General features: G+C 39.4%; 1 protein-coding gene across 1 annotated transcript in view; it reads right to left on the minus strand.

The window, feature by feature from the left end:
- Positions 1–14,550: 14,550 nt before the first annotated feature.
- LOC128658806 (GPI transamidase component PIG-S-like) overlaps positions 14,551–22,029 on the minus strand; it is a 46,787-nt gene continuing 39,308 nt past the window's right edge. The window contains exon 2 of the mRNA XM_053712847.1: positions 14,551–16,242. Within this exon, the coding sequence (XP_053568822.1) occupies positions 14,616–16,242 (1,627 nt within the window). The 3' untranslated portion in view covers positions 14,551–14,615. The remainder of the gene's footprint in view (positions 16,243–22,029) is intronic.

Consider the following 22,029-nt stretch of genomic DNA (forward strand, 5'->3'; position numbering starts at 1 on the left):
GATTTAATCCACGTTGGATCGTCCCCAGAAATGACCAATTCTGTATTCCAGGATCATAATTCGGTAATGTTTTATCACTCGGGAGTAGTAAGATTTTGTATATTAATGAGATTGTGTGTCTAGGTGGGTTGTCTTGTGTACATAGTTTTTCAAATGTGGTGAGCTCTCTTTGCATGTTTGACTTTTGTCTGTGTGTAGATATATAGTGAATCAATTGCGCTCGAGCTAGCCAAGAAGGAAATATTTTCACATCCCACTGTTGTAATTTGTCTAGTGGAACTATTGTCCCATTCTCTATTGCAAAGTATAATGTGCCTTCTCTAAGTCTGTATGTGGGCTTATGTATTGTAATAGGGTTACCCAATGGAAGATCTGTGTTTTCTCTTATTGGCAGCATCGGCCCCACTCTGGTTGATATATGTGGATTGGTAGCTATCGTCCTGTCCCATTCTTTAAATATTTCCATTATGTTAGGGTATTGGTGAAGTATATCTGGGCGTTTTCTGGGTTCTGTCCACGCCAGTGAGGCTGAGTTACCTCTCCCCAGAATATGGTTGTCAATGTGTACCCAGTCCTTTTGACCTGTGTTGTGGCTCCATTCTAGTATCTTCTGTAATAAGATGGCTCTTCTATATAATGTCAAATTCGGTACCCCCAAGCCCCCCCGCTCCCTTGGCAAGAACATAGTTTGTCTTTGTACCCTACTTCTATTCCTGCCCCATATGAAGTTATCAATTGTTTTTTGTAATTGTCGTAAGAATTGGTTAGGTATGGGGATCGGCAATGTCTGAAAGAGGTAGAGCAGTCTGGGTAGGATGTTCATCTTAATTATACCTATTCTGCCTAGCCATGACAGGGGTTTACAGTTCCATGAACATAGGTCATCTGAGATTTCTTTTTTAAGTTACGTATAATTATATTTGAACAGAGAACTAGGATTAGCTGTCAAGTAAACCCCTAGGTATTTTATTTTCTCTAAGGCTATTGTTAGACCGTACTCAGCGGCCAGTTGATGTGTCAAGTATGGGGGGGAGGTGATATTAAGTAGTTCCGATTTGGAGATATTCAAATGGAAATTAGAAAATTGGCCATAGGCTCGTAATTCAGATATTAGAGCCGGTATAGAATGCTCAATGTCAGTCAGGGAAAATAGAATGTCGTCGGCATACATCATCAATTTATGCTCTTTTTCTCCTATCTGTATGCCTTTTATCTTATTGTTGGATCTGATTTTGTGGGCCAGGATTTCAAATGAAAGGAGGAATAGCAATGGGGAGAGTGGGCAGCCCTGACGGGTTCCATTAGTGATGGGGAAGGAATCAGATAGTGTTCCATTTACCTTTATTTTTGCATTAGGGCCTGAATATAAGGAAAAGACCATATGAAGAAAATTGTCTCCAAAATTCATACTGTGCATGGCCTCTTTCAGGAATGTCCAATTTACCCTATCGAAGGCTTTTTCGGCGTCGGATGCGAATAGGGTCAGTGGGTTTCTATGGTGGGTTACATAATCTATAATACGTTGGGCTCTAATGGTATTATCTTTGGCTTCTCTACCTGGTACGAAGCCAACCTGGTCTGTGGAAATGAGTTTAGGTAGATATTTATTGAGTCTGGTGGCTAATATCTTGGCTAATATTTTTACATCTGCATTTAGGAGTGAAATTGGTCTGAAATTGCTGGGTTTATCAGGCGTTTTTCCTGGCTTAGGTAATACCGTAATATGGGCCTCTAACATTCTGGTTGGTAAGGACTTAGTATCAATTAATTTGTTGAATAGGGTAAGAAGGTGTGGCACAAGTATAGATTTGTAAATCTTGTAGTATTTGATGGAGAACCAGTCAGGGCCAGGGCTCTTTCCAGAAGGGAGATCTTTAATTGCTCCGTCAATTTCTTGTTCAGATATTGGGGAGTCTAACTCCGCTCTCTCTTCTTCATTAAGCTTCACTATGGGGAGATTTGTCATGTATTCAGCTATTGTTAATTGGTTATCATGTGATTGTGGTGTTGTTGGAGTAGATAAAGTATTTTTTAAATTGTATAAGTTGTGATAGTATTGTCTGAATTCCTCTGCTATTCCCTTACTGTCTTCTATTAATGAGGAGTTCTCTCCTTTCAGTGAATGTATATAGGACTTATATTTTTTACGTTGGGTGGTCCTGGCTAGTAGTTTACCCGGCTTATTCCCCTGATCGTAGTATAATTGTTTAACATATGAGGCCTGTCTCTGTGATTCCTGCAAGAGAAAATCTTTTAAATCTCTTCTGGTCTGTGTGAGTTCTGCTAAAATCACAGTAGTATGCGGTTCTTGTTTATGTATACACTCAAGTTTCTGTATGGAAGAGTGTAGATTGTCGTGTTTGGTGCGTCTCTCTATGAGCTTTCTTGCCCTAATTTTGATAAGTTCCCCTCTAATGACACATTTATGTGCCTCCCATGTTGTGGAGCTAGAGGTGTCCGAGTCTAGATTATGTGTGAAGTATTCAGATATCATTTTTCCAACTTTTTCCACAGTTGGTGGGTCTGTCAACAAGTGATCATCTAACCCCCAGATGAAGTCTGTAAGGGGTGTTTCTGGCCATATCATAGTGCAGATAACCGGGGCATGATCAGTCCATGATATTGTGCCAATGTCACATTTAGTTGTAATGGTCAATCCCACCGAGTCTGTAAATAAATAGTCTATGCGGGAATATTTTTTATACACTGAGGAGAAATATGTGTAATCTTTCGCTGTCACGTTTAATATACGCCATATGTCGTGTAGAGGTCTGTGAGCGTTGTTTTTGTCGATTTTAGGGTGGTTTTAGGCACGCTTGAGAGGTTATTTGACGTGTCCCATTGGGGGTCCAAGGGAAGGTTGAAGTCTCTTCCTAACAGAAGTAGACCCTTTCGGTTATCCAGTATGAGTTGTGAGATTTTTTTGATGAAACGGTGTTGGTCTGTATTAGGGAAATATACATTATATAGTGTAATAGGTCTTCCAAATAGCAACCCCACTATCAAAATGTACCTTCTCTCTGGGTCCCGTATTATAGTTGACGTCTGTAAAGGTATTGACCCATGGAGTAGGATTCCCACCCCATTTTTTTTTTTTTTGCTCCTGATGCAAAATACATATTCGTGTATTTAGGATTAGTCCATTTAGGTTCTTTCCCTCTCTGAAAGTGTGTCTCCTGTATATAGATAATGGAGTGGTTATTTCTAGATAGTTCCCTCGTGGCTATAGATCGTTTCCCTGGGCTGTTAAGTCCCTTAACATTTAATGTCATCAGAGTGAGAGAATGTTCTGTCTTTCGGTTTATGTTATTTGAGAGAAGAGGTGTTTTGATTAGTTGAATCATTATTATGAGATATGTGTAGAGCTGGAGGAATGATTAGAGTTGTCTGGAATTGACAGCTGATTTGCCTGGTAGATTAGGTATGGGGAAGTTTAGGGTAGACGGGAAGGAGAGGGATATTACTAGGTGTTGATATAATAAAAGAGATTAGCAGAATATATGGAGAGTAAGGAAGATATAGATATAGAGAAAGGTTCAGGTATGAAATACCCTAAAGTAGAAGTAGAGATTAGGGGATGTGTCCCCATGGCTTAGGCACTTAATGCACAATATAGAATGTCTAAACAGTAATGAAGGGCTTCTTTCTTTCTGCTGTCCAAGTGGTGGAGCAACCAAGGCATAGTAAGACAATTTTATATTAACTTAAAGGTTAGAACTGAAATGTGTAACAACATCAACATAAACATAGTGCTATCATTATTAATTAAGCATAAAACAGTGCAACATTGTGCATGTGAGATCCTGTAAAATCTATATATTATGTGGCTTTTTTGGTATAATCAGTTTGTTGGTGTCCGAACATTCTCAATGGTTTACTTATGATATAAGTGTGTCCGGACATCTTAGTACAGTAAGAAGATGTTATTTTAGAACAGGAGTCCATAACCAAAGTCCAATACAAAGAAAAGGAACAAATCTAGCATTAAACTTGTTTTAACTATAACTTACTCCCAGCATAGGGCGGGCCCGTTGCTGGCTGTTGCGCTTGGGCTTGATCCCCCCATGGAAATGTCCCATAGCTTAGCTTATATCTTTAATTATTGATATCAGCTATTCATGTTTCTAGTCTTATAGTGTCCTTAACAAATATCCATAGTTATCTTACCCAATCCTTTTCTGGCGCTCTGTTTTCTTTCTCAGTCTCTGCATGTGTCGAGGGAGGATGAAACTTTAATTCTTGTCAGTCTCTTAACTGTTGCTTTGGTGGTGTGTTAGGGCTGAGTTGTCCAGTGGTGTCGGTTCATCTGGGACCTCTATAGACAGTGTCTGGCAAAACTGATCGATATCACTTTCGGTGCAGTATATTGCTGTTTTATTGTCTCTGGAGGCAATTATAGATACCGGGAATCCCCAGCGATATGGTATTTTGTTACGTTGTAGAGAGGATGTGATATGTGATAAGGCCCTTCTCTTCTGAAGTGTAGTGGGGCTTATATCACTAAATATCTGTAGAGGTATACCTGCATGTTGGAGTGGTTGTTTGGCTCTAGCGCTATTAATAATTTCTTCCTTGTCCTGGAAATTTAATAGTTTGATAATTATGTCCCTCGGCGGTGCCTTCGGTGGTGGTTTGGCTCTTAGGGCTCTGTGAGCTCTTTTAATAGGGACTTCTGTTGCTCCAGGTTTCCCTTTAATCGTGCGGAACAAATCCTGCAAGTAGCCTCCAATGCAGTTGGTGATATAGACTCTGGCACCCCTCTGATACGGAGGTTATTGCGGCGTCCGCGATTGTCTAGATCTTCAATCTTGTTACTCAGAGACTGTATCATATCTTTTTGGGCTTTGTCAGGGTGTTAATAGTAGAGTTGGCTGTGGCCTGTTCTTCTTCTATATTCGTCACTCTATTTGAAACTACAGTAATATCTGTATGGAGGTCTTTATATAGGGATCTGACTTTGTGCATGAACATTTTCATATCTTCTTTTGTTGTGAGAGAAGTAAGGTCATTTTTCGTTACATAATTAGAGGGTAACTCAATTTGTAGTGGCTCTGCGCTTTCATTTTGAGCTCCTCCTGTACATGTGGGATTAGTAGGCATAAAATCCTGTTGCTCCATAGGTTTTAAGTACTGTCCAAGAGTCCTGGATCTGGTACTTTTTTTTTTATTTTTTTTTTATTTATATTATTTTTATTATAGTTTGGAGTAAAACTTTAACAAGAAAACAAAACAATAGAACCAGAGAGTGGTTCAGAATTCTTACAGGTAAATAGGGTTTTGTTACAGTAAATGTTGCACATATTATTAAATAGAGTCTTTTCTTCTTTGTCCCGTGGTTCAAAGTCTTTTCACAGTTTTGCAAATGTTATGGTAGGCTCGAGGTAGTTGAGTTGAGGAGAATGGTATATGAGCCTCTCCATGTTCCGTTAAGGGGGGACATCAGAAAATTATTTTCTCTTATTTCTAGTGCAGTTCTGTTATGAATTTCATGAATCCAAATTAACTTGTTCAATGTTACAATTGGAGAGAGAAATAGAAAAGGTGGAAAGGAAGAGGAGAGAGGAAATAGGAAAAGAGGAAAAAGAGGAAAGAAGCATAGACCAAATTGTTAGGAGTGTGAGTATATATCTCTGAGATGGGTTTATGTGTCTAGATCACTAAATTTGAAGGATTCCCACAAGAACATCATGTCCTGGTGTAGTGTAATTTGACCTAGTTTGAGGTAATATAGTCTCTCTAGGAGTAGGTTTCTATTAACTAATTCTATCCATTCCGACATTGTGGGCACTACAGATGATTTCCATTTTCTTGGTATTAGCTGGTTAGCTGCATTTAGCATGATATGGAATAGATGTTGCCGTATTTTGCATGTAATTGAAGGTGGGTGCCTTAACATTATTATTTCTGGACCAGGTGTTATTTGAGTGTGCAGTGTTTTATTAATACTCGAAAAAATAATGGACCAATATGGTTTAATATGTTCACATTCCCACCAGATGTGGGAAAGGTGGCCTTCTTTGTGACAACCTCTCCAGCATGAACCTGGGGAATGTTTGTGTATGTACTTGATTCTGGCTGGCGTTAAATACCACCTCATCAATAATTTGATGTTGGTTTCTTTTGCATGGGCTGAGTGAGCGGAGTGTAACAGAGATGAGAACCTGAGCGACCAAGTTTTAGCAGGGGTATTTAGGCGTAACTCATTATCCCATCTTTTAGTGTATGAGGGGAGGTCGGGAAAGGTATGTGTTAAGATGAGTTTATACAATTTGGAGATGGCTCCTTTTATCTCCTCTGTAGTGATACACATTTGCTCGAATGTTGTGGGAGGCCTAGTGAGGTCTTTTTTAAATTTATGTGTCATTATGAAGTGTCTTGTTTGGTGTACATGGAGCCAAGATGATAAGAAAGGGTGCTCTAATAGGTCAAGTTGGGTTTTATCTTTAATAAACTTAGTCTCGTGAGTGATAAGGTACATGGGTAGGAGTTTTTGTTGGTCTGTAAGGAGTTTGCAGTCTGAGGTTTTCCCGGGGCTGAATTCTGGGTTATTTAAGAGCGTGGTGAGGGGTGAGAATCTGGAAGAGATTTTATTTGACGTATTACAGAGAATTTCCCAGTCTGACCAGGTCTCATTAGAGATTGAGGACGAAGAGATGGAATGTCTGTTAAGGTAAACAGGGTTCCAACATGCTGTGCTGAGGTCATGATTAGGAGCTAGATCGATTTCAATTTGCACCCAGCTTTTGTGGTTGGAAGTGTTAAATTTACACCAGTCTTGTACTCTCTGTAGCGATATGGCACGTTTGTAGGATAGGAGATGTGGGACCCCAAGGCCTCCTTCTGATGGAGGTTTAAAAAGTGTGTCTCTATTAATTCGCGGGGGTCTACGGTTCCAAATGTATCCGTTTATGATCTTTTGCATAGTGTCTAGGTCTTTTTGTATGCCTGGGATGGGGACTGTTTGGAGAATGTATAATACTTTTGGGAGCAGGATCATTTTTGTTGCTTGCATTCTGCCTATCCACGATATATTTTTTGGGAGCCAATGTGATGTTAAGGTTAGGAGCTCTGTGATTAGATTACCATAATTGTATTTGCGCAAGTCTTGTTTATCTGGAGTAATGTGAATGCCAAGGTACTTGAGGTATTTGGTTTGTTGTTTTAGGGGACAGGTGGATTTCAGGTTGTTAAGGGTGGGGGTTGTTAGGTTTATAGGGAGGTATTCTGATTTAGTCATGTTTACTAGAAAATTTGAAACTGTGCCAAATTGTGTTAGTTCAGTGATGGCTTGTTGTAGAGATACTTTAGGGTTTGTAAGTGTTAAGAGGATGTCGTCTGCGAACATGGCTAGTTTATGTGTCTGGTTAGCAATAGATATGCCTTGAATTTGGTTGTTTAACCGTATTTTGATAGCTAGGGGCTCTAGGGATAAAACAAAAAGAAGTGGTGAGAGGGGACAGCCTTGTCTAGAACCGTTTCGGATTTCAAAGGGGTCCGAAAGGGTACCATTGATTTTAACCTGTGCAGTAGGGTTTGAGTACAAGGCAAGGATTTTATAAATGAAGGGTTCTGGGAAGTGGAAGTGTTGTAGGGTCGTGCGTAAGTAAGTCCAGTCTAGTCGGTCGAAGGCTTTTTCAGCGTCAGTGGAAACGAAAACAGTCGGGGTTTTTGTCTGTGTAACATAATCCAATAAATTTAATACTTTGACCGTGTTGTCTTTTGCTTCTCTCTGTGGGATAAACCCTACTTGGTCTTGATGAACTATGGAGGGGAGAATTTGATTAAGTCGGGTTGCTAGAATTTTCGCATACATTTTGAGGTCAATGTTCAGTAAGGAGATTGGACGAAAATGTGCCGGTGAGTTCGGGGGTTTGCCAGGTTTTGTTAAAACTGAAATGTTGGCTTGCAACATTTCGTCAGGAAAAGGGAATTTTTCTGGGATTGAGTTGAATAGGGATGTTAAATGTGGCGCTAGCAGAGGAGCGAAGGTTTTATAATATAAACCTGTGTAGCCATCAGGGCCTGGAGCTTTATTTTGTTTTAATTGCTTTATCGCTTCTGTAACCTCTGACAATTGAATTGGGCGATCTAATTGGTTGCATTGGTCTAGGCTCAGTTTGGGGATAGGAAGATTTTCTAGGTATTGATTACAGAGGGATGCGTGGCTGTGAGGGTCTCTAGATGGGAAAAGATTATAGAGTTTGTGGTAAAATTTCTTGAACTCTTTAGCTATTGATTTTGTGTCTTCTAGGTGTGTGCCATCTGGGTTCTTTATAGCGTGGATATAGGTTTTTTGTTGTTGCTTTTTTAATGCTCTAGCTAAGAGTTTGCCTGACTTATTACCCTCCCTGTAAAAATTTTGCTGAAGGTGTAGAAGCTGTTTTTGTGATTTTATCTGTAGTAAAAGGTTCATTTGTTCTCTTTTGGATTGTAGTTGTTCTAGAGTGGATCTATCAGAGGGGTTAGATTTGTGTTTGTAATCTAAGTCTGATATGTCTTTAGCCAAGAGATTTATTTCCTCACGTCTTTTCTTTTTTATTTGGGCAGCAGTTTTGATAAACTCCCCTCTTATAGTACTCTTGTGGGCTTCCCAGAGGGTGACCACATTTACATCTGGTGTCTCGTTTATAGAGAAGTATGAGCTTATCTGTTCTGAAAATAACTCTGTTTGCTTTGGGTCTAGCAGTAATGTGTCGTCCAACTTCCACTGAAAAGTTCTTATGGGGGCCGTTGGCCATTTTATGGTGCATGATACTAGGGAGTGGTCTGACCAAGTTGTATGGTGTATGGAGGAGTGTGTGGTGTGTGATAGGATTAGGTGATCAACCATAATGTAGTCCAGTCTGGAATAATTACATCTTGGATGGGAAAAAAAGGTAAAATCTATTTTTTGAGGGTTGAAGTATCTCCAGGCATCATGTAAGCCGAGGAGTTTAAATTTTTGCCAGATACTAGGGAGGTTCGGGATTTTAGCTCTAGAAGAGGGGTTTGAGCAGTCGACTGTGGGGTCTAGGGGGAGATTCAAGTCTCCTGCCATGATTAAGGAGCCTTTTGCTTCTTTAATGAGAAGGTCTGCAACTGAGGATACAAATTTATCTTGGTGTGAGTTAGGGGTGTAGACGTTTATTAGAGTTACTGGTTTACCATATAGGAGACCTTTTAAACAAATGTACCTGCCTTCTTTGTCCCCTATGGTTTGGGTTTTAACAAAGGGGAGAGATTTGTGGATTAAGATGCTTACTCCATTAATTTTTTTGTGAGGGTTAGTGCTGTGGAAATGTAGGGGGTAATGTGAGGAGAAATATTTGGGGATATTTTTCCCCTTGAAGTGGGTCTCTTGGAGCATTAGTATGTGTCCTCCTTTTTTTTGGAGGTCTAGTATAGCTAGCCTTCTCTTGTTAGGGCAATTGAGACCTTTAGCGTTCTGTGTGAAGATAGTTAAATTTTGTGGAGAGTGGTTAATCAACATGTTGTAAATGTGTCAGAGAGGGTAGTATGTGTGAACATAGATTATATACTGGTGAACATATAAGTGGTGTCATATGCTTCAATAGAGAGCAGGACAGAAAAGAAAAGAAAGGAAGGGAGAAGAATAGGTAAAGAGGAAGAACAGTAAAACACAATAATTTTAATACATATTCAAACAACATAATTCTATTCTAGGGAGATAAACTCCCGGCTAGGTGAAAAAAAAAAAAATTAAAGTCAACATTAGTTAACTGTTAACAATTTAACCTTTAAGACACTATTTTAATATCTCTGAGGTTCTGTATGCCTCGTGAGTTCTGGAGTATAGATAATACTTGCAGTTAGGAGTCTCCATAGGGGACTATTCGAGAGTTCAGGATATGTCCTTGTGTGCAGCAAAGACTTTTCATCCCTTTTCTTCTAATGATGGAGATGTGGATTGTACAGATTTGCGGGGTTTCTTCTGAGACGCCTGTCTCCACTCACTCCTTTGTGGTAGAGGGTTCAGCTTGCTTGGACTTGTGTGTTTCTCTTGAGGCTCAGCATTTTCCTCTAGCTGAGGGATAGGGATGTCCAGATCCCTGCATATGTCTGGTATATCTTTAGTAGATGTGCAAGTGATGCGTCTTCCTTTCCAAAGGATTAACAGATGAAAGGGGAACCCCCATCTGTAGGGGATGTTTAGTTTTCTCAACAGCGACGTGAGTGGTTTAAGTTCTCGTCTTTTTGAAAGAGTTCTCTGTGACAAATCGGCGAACATTTGAATGTCCATGTTGTCATATTTTATGGGCTGTTGTTCTCTGGCTAACTTCATTAGCTCCTCTTTCTCTTGGAAATTAGTGATGCGGGCTATGATGTCTCTTGGTGCTTGTCCTGCTAGTGGTTTAGGTCGCAGGGCTCTGTGAGCTCTGTCTATGCATATTTTTGAGGGTGTTTCTTCTTTTTTTAACGTGCTAAAGAAGTCTTGGAGATATTGTTCAATATCTGGTGGTAAAATGGTTTCAGGGATTCCCCGTAGTCTAATATTATGACGTCTGCTGCGATTTTCGATATCATCTATCTTATCCTCCAGCTCATTGATAGCTGTATCTTGTTTCTGAACGGTGCTTTGCAGGTCTGTGATAGTGTCTGCATGTAGATCCTGGGTGTTTTCGAGTGATTCTACTCTGTGACCAATGTCAGAGATGTCCTTTTTGAGGTCTGAGATTTCCTCCTTGATGCATTGCTTGACCTGTGAAATAAGAGAAGAAAAGTCCTTTTTTGAAGGGATTGTTTTGAAGAGAGCTGTGGGGATGGTAATGCTTTCTGAAGCGAGGTCGCTTTCAGATTCTGAAGAACTGTGTTCAGACCTAAGGTCTGGCATTGCATCTTCTGTAGGCGCTATGTTTTTTGTTTCAAGCGTCTTGAAAAAATTGTTTACTGTATGAGTGGGTGTTTTCAGGGGTTTAGCATTCTTGCTTGGTTTATTAATTTTTTTTGGAGACATCTTTGGATGGATTTTGCCCCTCTGCCTTCACTAAATCCTTAAAAGATAAATAAAGATCTTGGTGCTGAATACAAAGTTCTTTAAGTTTATGCTGTCGTTGCAGGTTCTTTATAAGAAGTATAATCTGTTAATCTGGCCCATAAAGAGTGAACACACTGCAGCTGTTAGTAGTTAAGGTGTGATCAAGTTTTCCATGTGCAGAAGCTTGTACAAATGTCCATATAATGTGTGACACTTTTTGGTTGTCTGTGCTTGGAGGGCTGTGTTTGTTTCTATGAGACTTTTCCACATGCAGCAACGTATGTTTTAATTGTAGCAGGGTATGTAAGCCTTCATTTTGTCAAATGCACTTGAGGGGATGTTTATAACACCTTTAATCTAGCTGTCAAAGTTTTTAGTGCACCGCTTGCTATAATAAGTCTTTAACACTGTGAGGGTGATGAAGCACAACTTTACTTTTATAGCAGGGTGAATATTATAAGATCCGTTTTTCTTACCCCTTTATTGCAGTGATCTATTTGCTGTAGCTTGCTCCCGGTGAAAGGCAATTTAAGTGCGCATCAAAACTTTAGTACAGGCTGCGGCCCGTCGCTGCATTATCTTCAGTACGTTCCTGTGTGGCATTTGAGGTGCCGGAGTTCTGGTAAGTCTATGTGCTTACCGGATGATTTGTCTCTGGGAATCCCTTAATGTAGGTGTCTCCGGACCCTGATCTTCCCTTACCATGCCGCCATCAGAGTTTGAAGCGAGGTGTATATGAGCGCTCAGTGCGCTCTCTCCCAAAAGGCAGATCTCTTGTAGCGAGGCACACAGGTCAAGCAGAACCTATGTCTGGAGTTAGTCGCTCATTTATCTGGCGGTTTGTGGCCTTAAAGTGCGGGATGGCTAATGCCTAAGGCGTTTTCACCTAGCTGGGGCCTAAGAGCTCAGTCAGACAGCCGCCATCTCTCAGGCTGGCTAGCTCCGCCCCCCTGGATCTGGTACTTTTATCTCCCTTTGCTGATGTTTTGCTGGTCATTTCTTTTGCTGGGGCTGATAGTGTCTCTTATGTTGTTGTTTGTCTTTTATTATGTTTACTGTAGGTCCTGCATTGGTTATGGCACTTTGTGTTTGGATATATTTTTAGTTTATTATTTTTCTTTATTTATTTTGTTTTTACCTCTTTTTTGTTATATTTTTATGCTGTTTGGCAGTGTTGCATAAATTTAAATTGTAAGCTTTGGAGTGTGCAGTGTTAATGTGCGGCTTCTATTACTTGAGCTCTCACCTCCGTTACGACTAAGCAGCTTCCAACTCACAGGCCTGTTTTAAAATGGCCGTTGCAGCGTCTGTGCATAAATTAAACTGTCTGTTTGTGCACTCTATATCACCCGCCTCTCCTGCCGTTGTGACCTGCCGCTGTCTCACCGCTGCCTTTATGTGCCTTGTCAGTTGATGCGGTGTTCGTGCACAGCGAAGTCTGGGTAATGCGGTGTCGGAAAGGTTTGCTGTGTCTTTAGAATCCGCCGCTCCAGGGTGTTTTTCTGATCGCCGCCTTGCTTGTTCCTTCTTAGTGTGATGCTGGAGGAGAAAGGTTTTTTTTTATGTTTGTTTTTTCTGCCTGTCTGCTCCTCACTAATGCTCCCCTCTTGTAACAGTATATTTCAGGTTATACAGAGAGCCCTAACTTATAAAATAAACATTTTGCCTGCCATGGGGCCTAGGAGCTCTAGAATTTTGCAGCCATCGTCCTGCGTGGCTAGACCTGTATTTTGGATATTTCTAACGTTAGCTTTGGGCGTGACCAGGCAAATGATCCATTATTACAAAATGCAAGGAGTAGAGTGATAGAAGTAAATGGAGTATTAGTGGAGGGCCAAACAAAGACTTCTATACAGAGTAACCTCAGAAGAAGGTCAGGAGGTTGAGCAGCTTGTAGCACCGTCATCTTATACTAGGAAGGTACTATTTTTTGCCCATTTGAATCTTTTGGGGGGACACTTGGGGGTGGAAAAAACATAGGAAAGGGTCCTAAGAAGATTTTTTTGGCCTGGGTGTATGAGGAAACAAAGCGGTATTGTGCCTCTTGTCCAGAATGTCAGTTGTCATCCCCAAAGCCAAAACTAAGGGCCCCAGTTATTCCTCTCACAATTGTTGATGTTCCCTTTCAAAGGATAGGCATGGACCTTGTAGGTCCCTTGGATAAATCAGCTCAAGGTCACCAGTATATTTTGGTTATTCTAGACTATGCCACTCAATATCCCGAAGCCATACCACTACGTAAAGCTACTGCTAAGAATATAGCTAAAGAGTTGGTACAAGTGTTTTCACGGGTGGGCATTCCGAAAGAAATACTCACTGACCAAGGGACACCTTTTGTCTCACAGCTCATGAGAGAGCTATGTCAATTGTTTAAGATACAGGCGTTAAGAACTTCAGTATACCATCCTCAGACAGATGGGTTAGTAGAAAGATTTAACCGCACCCTTAAAGGGACATGAAACCCAATTTTTTCTTTAATGATTCAGATAGAAAATATACATTTTTTTTTATTTTTTTTTATTAAAAAAAAATTGCAGTCACATTTTATCACAGCTAGAATTATTCTATGTACAACCTTGATTTATTCAGCCAACCTCTTTCCAGATATGCTACATGCTATACACAAAATTTTTCAACCTTCCGATGTATTTGTATGTTTATTGCTGTGTAGTTTGGGAAATCAATATTAAATTTACGAGTTTAATTCTCTTTTTTCTTACACTGGCATTTATAAGTTAGATACTCAAATGAATTTAGAAATACAGTCGTCAATGTCTATGAATAATTCCCTGAGATTCTTGCCTTTAACTGGGCTTCACAGAAGGGGCTTTGACAATTTTAAAATCCCAAGCTGGACATTTCAAGAAAGAAAAATGTAATTTGCAGAGGCTTAAAAGGGACATGACACCCATTTTGTTTTAATTATTCAGATAGAGCAAGTCAATTTAAATAACTTTCCAATCTACTTCCACTAACCAATCTTTCGGTTCTCTCCGTATCCTCCGCTGAAAAGTAAACCTCGGTAGGCTCAGAAAAATTGCTGATTGGTGGCTGCACACATATGCCTCCCATGATTGGCTTTCAGCTAGCTACCAGCAGTGCACCGCTGCTGATTCAACAAAGGATACCAAGAGAATGAAGCAGACTAGACAATAGAAGTAAATTGGAAAATGGTTCAAAATTGTATGATGTATCTAGCGCTGTGGAATCTGTTGGTGCTCTACAAATAACCGATAATAATAATGTATCTGAATCATGAAAAAAACATTTTGGATCTCATGTCCCCTTTAAGTTGCATGCACTAGGAGCCTATATTTGCTGACAATTAAATCAAGCTAGTTAGAAAAAAACTGTGGAAACTGGTGTTAAAAACATTTATCTCCATTAAAGTCTATAGAGATTTTTTTATTTAATTACTAATTTCCAAACTTTACCACGTCAATAGAAACTAGACCATAGTGGATATTTCTGTATATTGCAGGCTTGCCCATTACCAGTCAAACAAAAAAAGCTGTTTCATTGTTTTTATGTGGCATAAACATATGTACATTAAGTTTATAAAATCAGTAGCATAGGCAATAAATACATAATTCAACCAAGGTTCCTCACTCTCTAGGAGTCCAGTTATTTTTGAAGAAACTCAGTCCACTTTGATTGAAGCTTTTTTGCTTGCCTTGTAATCCTTGGCTATCTTCAAAAGAGACATTAGTATAGGTACAGCCATGGGCAAGAACAAAGGGATATAAATGGCAAATTTTTGATCATCTGGAAAGTACAAAAGATGGAGGAGAGAGGGATCAAAAAATGCCTTCTCAGAAGACGAAATGGCCTCTTTACTAGCTTGAAAAGCAAATTCCAGCCTTCCAGATTCCAGCTCAGACAAGGCCATTTGAACTGAAGTAACAGCATGATATACTTCAGAAGCCACGTTATCATTAATAACAATGTTCCCAATCTGATCCAAAAGCTGAGCCAATGAAGTCAATGTCGTGGTCACTGTAGCAATGTTTTCAACAGCTCGTGTCCAAAGAAGTGTGTCCAATTCCCAGTCTGTTAGCCCCTCATTCCCTGGGGTCTCTAACTTGTAGTTTCCCGGTACAGACACATCTGTAATTCCCAAAAGTAACCGCAACTGGGTTAAAAACACTTCCATCACTCGTACCATGTCAATATCAATACGTAATGGGAAATCAATTTCTCGTTGATTTTCATAATCAACATTATAGACCATGATCCCTCCCCAGCGTGGGCTGTGAAATGCATTGCTGGGAACTCTACTCCCATCTTTGTCGTGGATGTAAAGAGGTGAATGAGAATATTCTGGAACGTACAGCAAAAAGTTTAACACTGGATAGAGTGAGGCAGCACTGGAACCAAGTCTTGCCTCAACTGGGTTAATGACATGAGGCAGATTGTGTGCATTTAGGATGTAGCTGGATGTGGCTTTTTCAAAGCGAGGTGTAACTCCAAGTACAGCGTAATATAACATCTGGGAGTCTACAGAGAAGTTGGCCAATGGACTTAGCTTGTTCAAAAATGGCTGGATATAATGATCTGCAGAAAAGTGTATATCCCAATTCAGATCATGAGATTTAGGGTCAGGGTTCAGTAAACTAAAAGTGATGTCATAGCCTGGACTAGACTTGAAGGCTCTTCTGTTGTTTTCAAAGTCATCTTTACTAAACCTGCCAATGGGAATCCTATCAGACAATGCTGCTGTGATGGCCTCCTCAGTAAGTGACATTGTCTGAGCAATGCGATCTACTTTATAGTAGAGGGTGCGGAGGAGTTCATCAGTGTGTGAAGATGAATCCAGATCATGCTGAATAAGAACCCTCCAGTGCTTTCCAATGTACACTTGATTACCCTGAGAAAAGATGGCAGATGTTTCAGGAATGATATACAGAGACAACGAGCCCTGTGTCCCTTTACTCAGTTGCTGGAGAGCTTCATCTGCCTCTTGCAGAGTTTTCAGCATCAGAGCTTCCTCCTCCTCAGTCCTTGCTTTTCGATATTTGATCTCATAGCGACGGATGAAGCTGGTTTGCGTATTTAGCACAGTTTCCTTTTCTTTTACATCAGAAACAGGGAGTTTTCTTTGCTGTTCCACAGTTAGTGTTCCTTTGGTAAATATAACTTCTATAGGAACTGTCAGCTGGAGCCGCAAGGTGTCCAAACAACTAATCTCTGAATAGGGCAAAGAGGCTCGGTAAGTCTCAGTTGTTTTCCACCACAGGGGCACCCCCAGAAAATATAATTTTAAACAACTTTCTAATTTATTTCTATTATATAATTTGTTTCATTCTCTTGGTATAATTTGTTGAAGGAGCAGCAATGCACTAATGGTTTCTAACTGAACACATATGTGAGCCAATCACAATCAACATATATATGCAGCCACCAATCAACGGCTAGAATCTAGGTTCTGTGCTGCTCCTGAGCTTGTCTAGATAAATATTTCAGCAAAGGATAACAAGAGAAGGAAGCAAATTAAATAATAGAAGTTAATTGGAAAGTTGTTTAAAATTGTATTCTCTATCTGAATAGATTTTTTTTGGGTGTCATGTCCCTTTAAGTCCATGTAAAGGAAGGTTGTTAGCAGGGATGGTAAGGATTGGGACATACTTCTTCCCTATTTGTTGTTTGCAATCCTTGAAATTCCTCAAAGTTCATCAGGCTTCTCCCCATTTGAACTTTTGTATGGCAGGCATCCTAGGGGTATGTTAGACATTCTTAAAGAAACTTGGTAAGAACAAAGGGGACCCAGGAAACAATGTACTGTTGAGGAGATACAAGAACGCATGGCTCATGTTGTTCCCCTTGTCCGCCAGCATATGGAAAAAGCTAAGGGAATTTAAAAACTTAACTATAATCAGAGTGCTACACAAAGACTGTTTCAGGCAGGTGATCAAGTAATGGTTTTAGTCCCAACAGCTGAAAGTAGGCTTCTGGCTCGTTGGCAGGATCCCTATGAAATTATAGAAAAATTAAGCCCTGTGAATTAAAAAGTTAGACAGCCTGAGCGTTGAAGGAAGGATCAAATCTTCCATATTAATCTTTTAAAATCATGGAGAGACAGAGAGGCTTGTACAGCTGTAATTGAAACCACAAGAGTTGACGCCATGCACTTAGAGCCTTTGGTAGGAATTTCCTCAGAGCTCACACCGGAACAAGTAGAGGAAGCTAAAGAAATTGTAGAAAGGAATAGCGATGAACTAGTGGAATAACCCATGACATAATCACAGAGCCTGGAAAAACCCTTAAGAAAAATCAGAAGCTGTAAAGACAGAAGTTAGAAAAATGCTTGAGCTTGGGGTGATTGAGCAGCCTCACAGTAACTGGTCTAGCCCAATTGTGTTAGTACCCAAACCTGATGGCTCTATTATTATTATTATTATGATTTTAGAAAGCTAAATGAGATATCAAAGTTTGATACCTACCCTAATCTGCAGGTAGATGAGCTTGTAGAAAGACTAGCCAAGGCCAGATTTCTCTCAACTTTGGACCTGACTAAAGGTTATTGGCAGGTACTGTTATCTGAGCACTCTAGAGAGAAAACGGCCTTTGCTACTCCAGATGGCTTGATTCACTATAAGGTGATGCCTTTTGGTTTGCATGGAGCTCCAGCAGCATTTCAACGGTTGAAGGATAAGTTGCTTAGACCTCATGAACAATATGCTGCTGCATATTTGAATGACGTCATAATACACAGTCCAGATTGGGATTCTCATCTACAAAAAGTAGAAGCTATAATTGAAACCCTTAGAAAAGCTGGGTTAACAGCCAATCCATCAAAGGGTACCATTGGGTTGGCTGGTTTGTTGGTAGAGGAGTTGTGAGACCCCAAGTAGACAAGATAGGAGCGATACAGAGATGGCCTAGGCCACTCAGGAAAAAACAGGTTAGAGCTTTCCTAGGAATTGTCGGCTATTACAGACGATGTATTCCTCACTTTGCAACAAGGGCTGCTCCTCTCACTGATCTTACTAAAGCAAAAAGTCCTGATATAGTGAAATGGAACAGCAAGGCTGAGGAATCTTTTGCAGATCTTCGCTCTGCACTTTGTCAACAACCTATTCGCATGGCCCCAGATTTTAAAGAATTCTTTTTTGCAAACTGATGCCTCTGAGGTTGGGTTGGGGGCTGTACTCTCACAACACATAGACAAAGAGGAACATCCAGTTCTTTAACTAAGTAGGAAACTTTTACCCTGTGAGCAGCGCTATTCTACAATAGAAAAGGAATGTTTAGCAATCAAGTGGGCGACTGAAACTCTTAAGTATTATTTACTGGGCAGGCGCTTTACCCTGATCACGGACCATGCCCCGTTGAAGTGGATGCACAACAATAAGGGCCGTAGCCTTTCAGTTTTGTGGTAAAAAAACGGGCTGGCCTGTTACATGGTAATGCTGACGTACTATCCAGGGTGCATGTGCTTACAGCTATGGCTGCTTCACCCCACAGGGGATATGTGACAGGGTGAGGGAAGGTGTGTAGCAGGCGCTTAGAGAGAGCAATTTTCCCCTGCAACTAAAGAGTTAAATCGCTTGGGTCAGTTTCACAGCTGCTCCCAATTATGTTAGCTCAGGCCTTTATAAGCAGCTATCTAGGAATAGTATGTGTCTCAGGGAGCAGGCTTTTTTTCAGTGTTAAAGAGAGGCTGGAGACCAGTTAGCATGGCTGACTGCCTGTAAAGAGACACACCGGTGAGACAAACTTGTTTTGATTTGTTTTGTATTTTACTTATGCCATTTCTATGAAGTACTAAACTGGGTTTAGGTTAGCTGACCAGTTTATCATTAGTAAGGGAAATTAGATGTATAGTTAGGCTCCTGACAGGACTAGGCTTTTTCTTTGTGTGCTTTGTTTTGCTGACTGCTTTGGAGTTGCTGTATTTAAAGAGACAGTGCACTTGTTATGTTAAAATACTTTTTTTTCTCTCTGAATAAAACAGTTTGAAAATACAGTTACCACACCATTGAGACTGTTCTTCCAGTGACATTACCACAAGGGATATATTTTCGCCAAAAGTTTTAGGGGCAGTTCTATGCCATAATGCCTTCAAATGCTTTTGCTCTCCAAATATTTATTAATTCCCATCTTTTTACCCTAAATATATTAAAGGGACAGTCTACACCAGAATTTTCATTGTTTTAAAAGATAGATAATCCCTTTATTACACATTCCTCAGTTTTGCATAACCAACGCAGTTATATTGATATACTTTTAACCTCTGTGATTAAATTCTATCTAAGTCTCTGCAAACTGCCCCTTTATTTCAGTTCTTTTGACAGACTTGCAGTTTAGCCAATCAGTGCCTGCTCCCAGATAACTTCATGTTCACGAGCATAGGGTTATCTATATGAAATACGTGAACTAACACCCTCTAGTGATGAAAAACTGTTAAATGCATTCTGAAAAGAGGTGGACTTCAAGATCTAAAAAATTAGCATATGAACCTCCTAGGTTAAGCTTTCAACTAAGAATACCAAAAGAACAAAGCAAAATTGGTGATAAAAGTGAATTGGAAAATTGTTTAAAATTACATGCCCTATCTGAATCATGAAAGTTTATTTTGGCCTAGACTGTCCCTTTAAGTACCCATGCTCTTCTGAGTGGATCCTGACAGCATATCTAACACACATATATATATATATATATATATATATATATATTTTTTTTTTTTTTTTTTTCCCTCTAACAGTGGTTTTGTAAACTACATACTTAAAGGGACAGTCAACACCAGAATTTTTGTTGTTTAAAAAGATAGATAAATCCCTTTATTACCCTTTCCCCAGTTTTGCATAACCAACACAGTTATAATAATATACTTTTTACCTCTGTGATAACCTTGTATCTAAGCATCTTCTGACAGCCCCCTGATCACATGACATTTTATTTATTATCTATTGACTTTCATTTTAGCCAATTAGTGCAGTGTCTGCCACAAGCGTGATCACAATGTTATCTATATGGCTCACATGAACTAGCTCTCCCCTGTTGTGAAAAACAAATAAAAAAGCATGTGATAAGAGGCGGCCTTCAAAGGCTTAGAAATTAATATATGAGTTTTCCTAGGTTTAGTTTTCAACTAAAAATACCAAGAGAACAAAGCAAAATTGGTGATAGAAGTAAATTGGAAAGTTGTTTAAAATTACATGCCCTATTTGAAACATGAATTTTTTTTTAGACTTGACTTTCCATTTAATGTCCTCACCCAACCTTTTCCAATAAAGACTCAACTTCTCCTGAGGTTAAGCAGACACTGTTTTCCTCCTTGGCTAAAACGTTTACATTCACAGGATAGCCTAACAAAATTGTTTTAAGTACCCTAACATCCCTAGTCCTTTGACTTTCACTAAGACAAAAAAAAAAGTTTTCCTCAGACTGTTCATTGGAGACTTGCAAGGGACTAATTCCTTCTCCTGGACATGAAACATTTTTATGTTTGCCATCTGTTCCAAGCTCTGTACTAACTCCAGTCCCTCTGCAATGACAAAAGACAGCAGTTTATTTACCTACCCTTCAGCCTCAATTCAGGTATTTGGTGTTTCCACCAGCTAATCAAATTTATTTTAGTGCAGGAAATTCCACTAGTGATGATGTGTTCTACAAGACTGTGGTGCTGGATTACTCCTCCATTATCACTATCCTTTTACACCACCTGGGGGCTCATTAACATGTCAAAATCTATGATAACAATATATAGTCAGCAGGCATTTTTGGGGTCCCTATTTGACTCAGGTGATTTTTGGCTTGTGGTAAGACAACTTGTGCGAAGATTACATTTTTTAACCATTTTAACAGATGATCCCCGGGCCCTTCTCCAAATGGCTAGATTGTTTTATGTCATTATCAGGTGCTGAATCTGCTTTTGGATCTCATTCGATCAGAGGAGCATGCCAGGGAAATGTTGAAATTAGTTTGGCCTTGCTTGACCTGACAAAACATAATATAATGCATGTGAAACGAGTACCAATTGCTAAGAGGTTAAAACCATTTGAATCACAGCACCTTTGGAAACATACTTGAAACACAGCAATTGTAAATGTGTGTAAAAGTAAAATATTCGTATGTCTATCTTGTTATAGAAAAGTAGTCTCACTGGATAGAATGAGTGGTGTCTCGGAAACAATGTAGACCCAAATTAGGGGTTGATTGTGTGTTTTGTGGGTCGTTCTAAGGGTGTGGTCAGAGTCTGTACACTTAAATCTTGGCAAAGCGTGCATACACCTAGTTGCAAACACTGCTGCCATAGACTACTAAAGACATTGCAATTTGTCTCAGTTTACAGACATGTGTCTCACTATTTCAAAGCTGACAAGGTTGTTCCATTTTTATTTTATTTACCTTTGAATGTTCTCAAGTTTTTTCTATTGTATAAGTGTCTGAGTGGGCTGTTTTATAGAGGGAATTTTGTTTTGTCCTATAATATTTTGAAAGCTTTTTTGTGATGCTGGTGTCCTTGACAACAGAGCTCGATATAATGGAGCTGAACTTTATGCTATGATGAGGGGCAGGAACAAATCTTTATGAATATTTTCCCATGAGATATTAGTTTCACATATAGATTGTATTGCATCTGTGCCATAGTTGTAAGAAAGTATATCCAATAGATCCCTCTCCTCAATAGCATGTCTTTATGTTGTCCTTACTGGCAGGTTACTAATCATATCAGCTCATGAATGTAGGTAGAATATGCTATTTTAGTGGCTTTCTTTGTAGTATCAAAAAGAGGCTATTTTAAACCATAATTATTATTTATTTATTTTTAAAAACGTATGTTGCTGAAATAAAATAATTTTGGTTTTGATGCTTGTGAAAATATGTTCCATTTCACCAATCGTGAAAATTGTTATCTACCAGTTAGCAAGTTTTTGCACAACATGCTTTACCTGTTGATTTCAATATTACTTTTATCAGCTTTATAAAGGACATTACATTTTTTCTGTTACATCAAAATAAGGGGCATTATAAAAACATATTCCAGTTCTGAAAAAACCTGTTCTTTCATTATAAATATAACAACTTTTTTGCTTTTATACAGGTGTTGT

This window comes from Bombina bombina, chromosome 1 (assembly GCF_027579735.1).
Source record: "Bombina bombina isolate aBomBom1 chromosome 1, aBomBom1.pri, whole genome shotgun sequence".
Classification (NCBI taxonomy): Eukaryota; Metazoa; Chordata; class Amphibia; order Anura; family Bombinatoridae; genus Bombina; species Bombina bombina.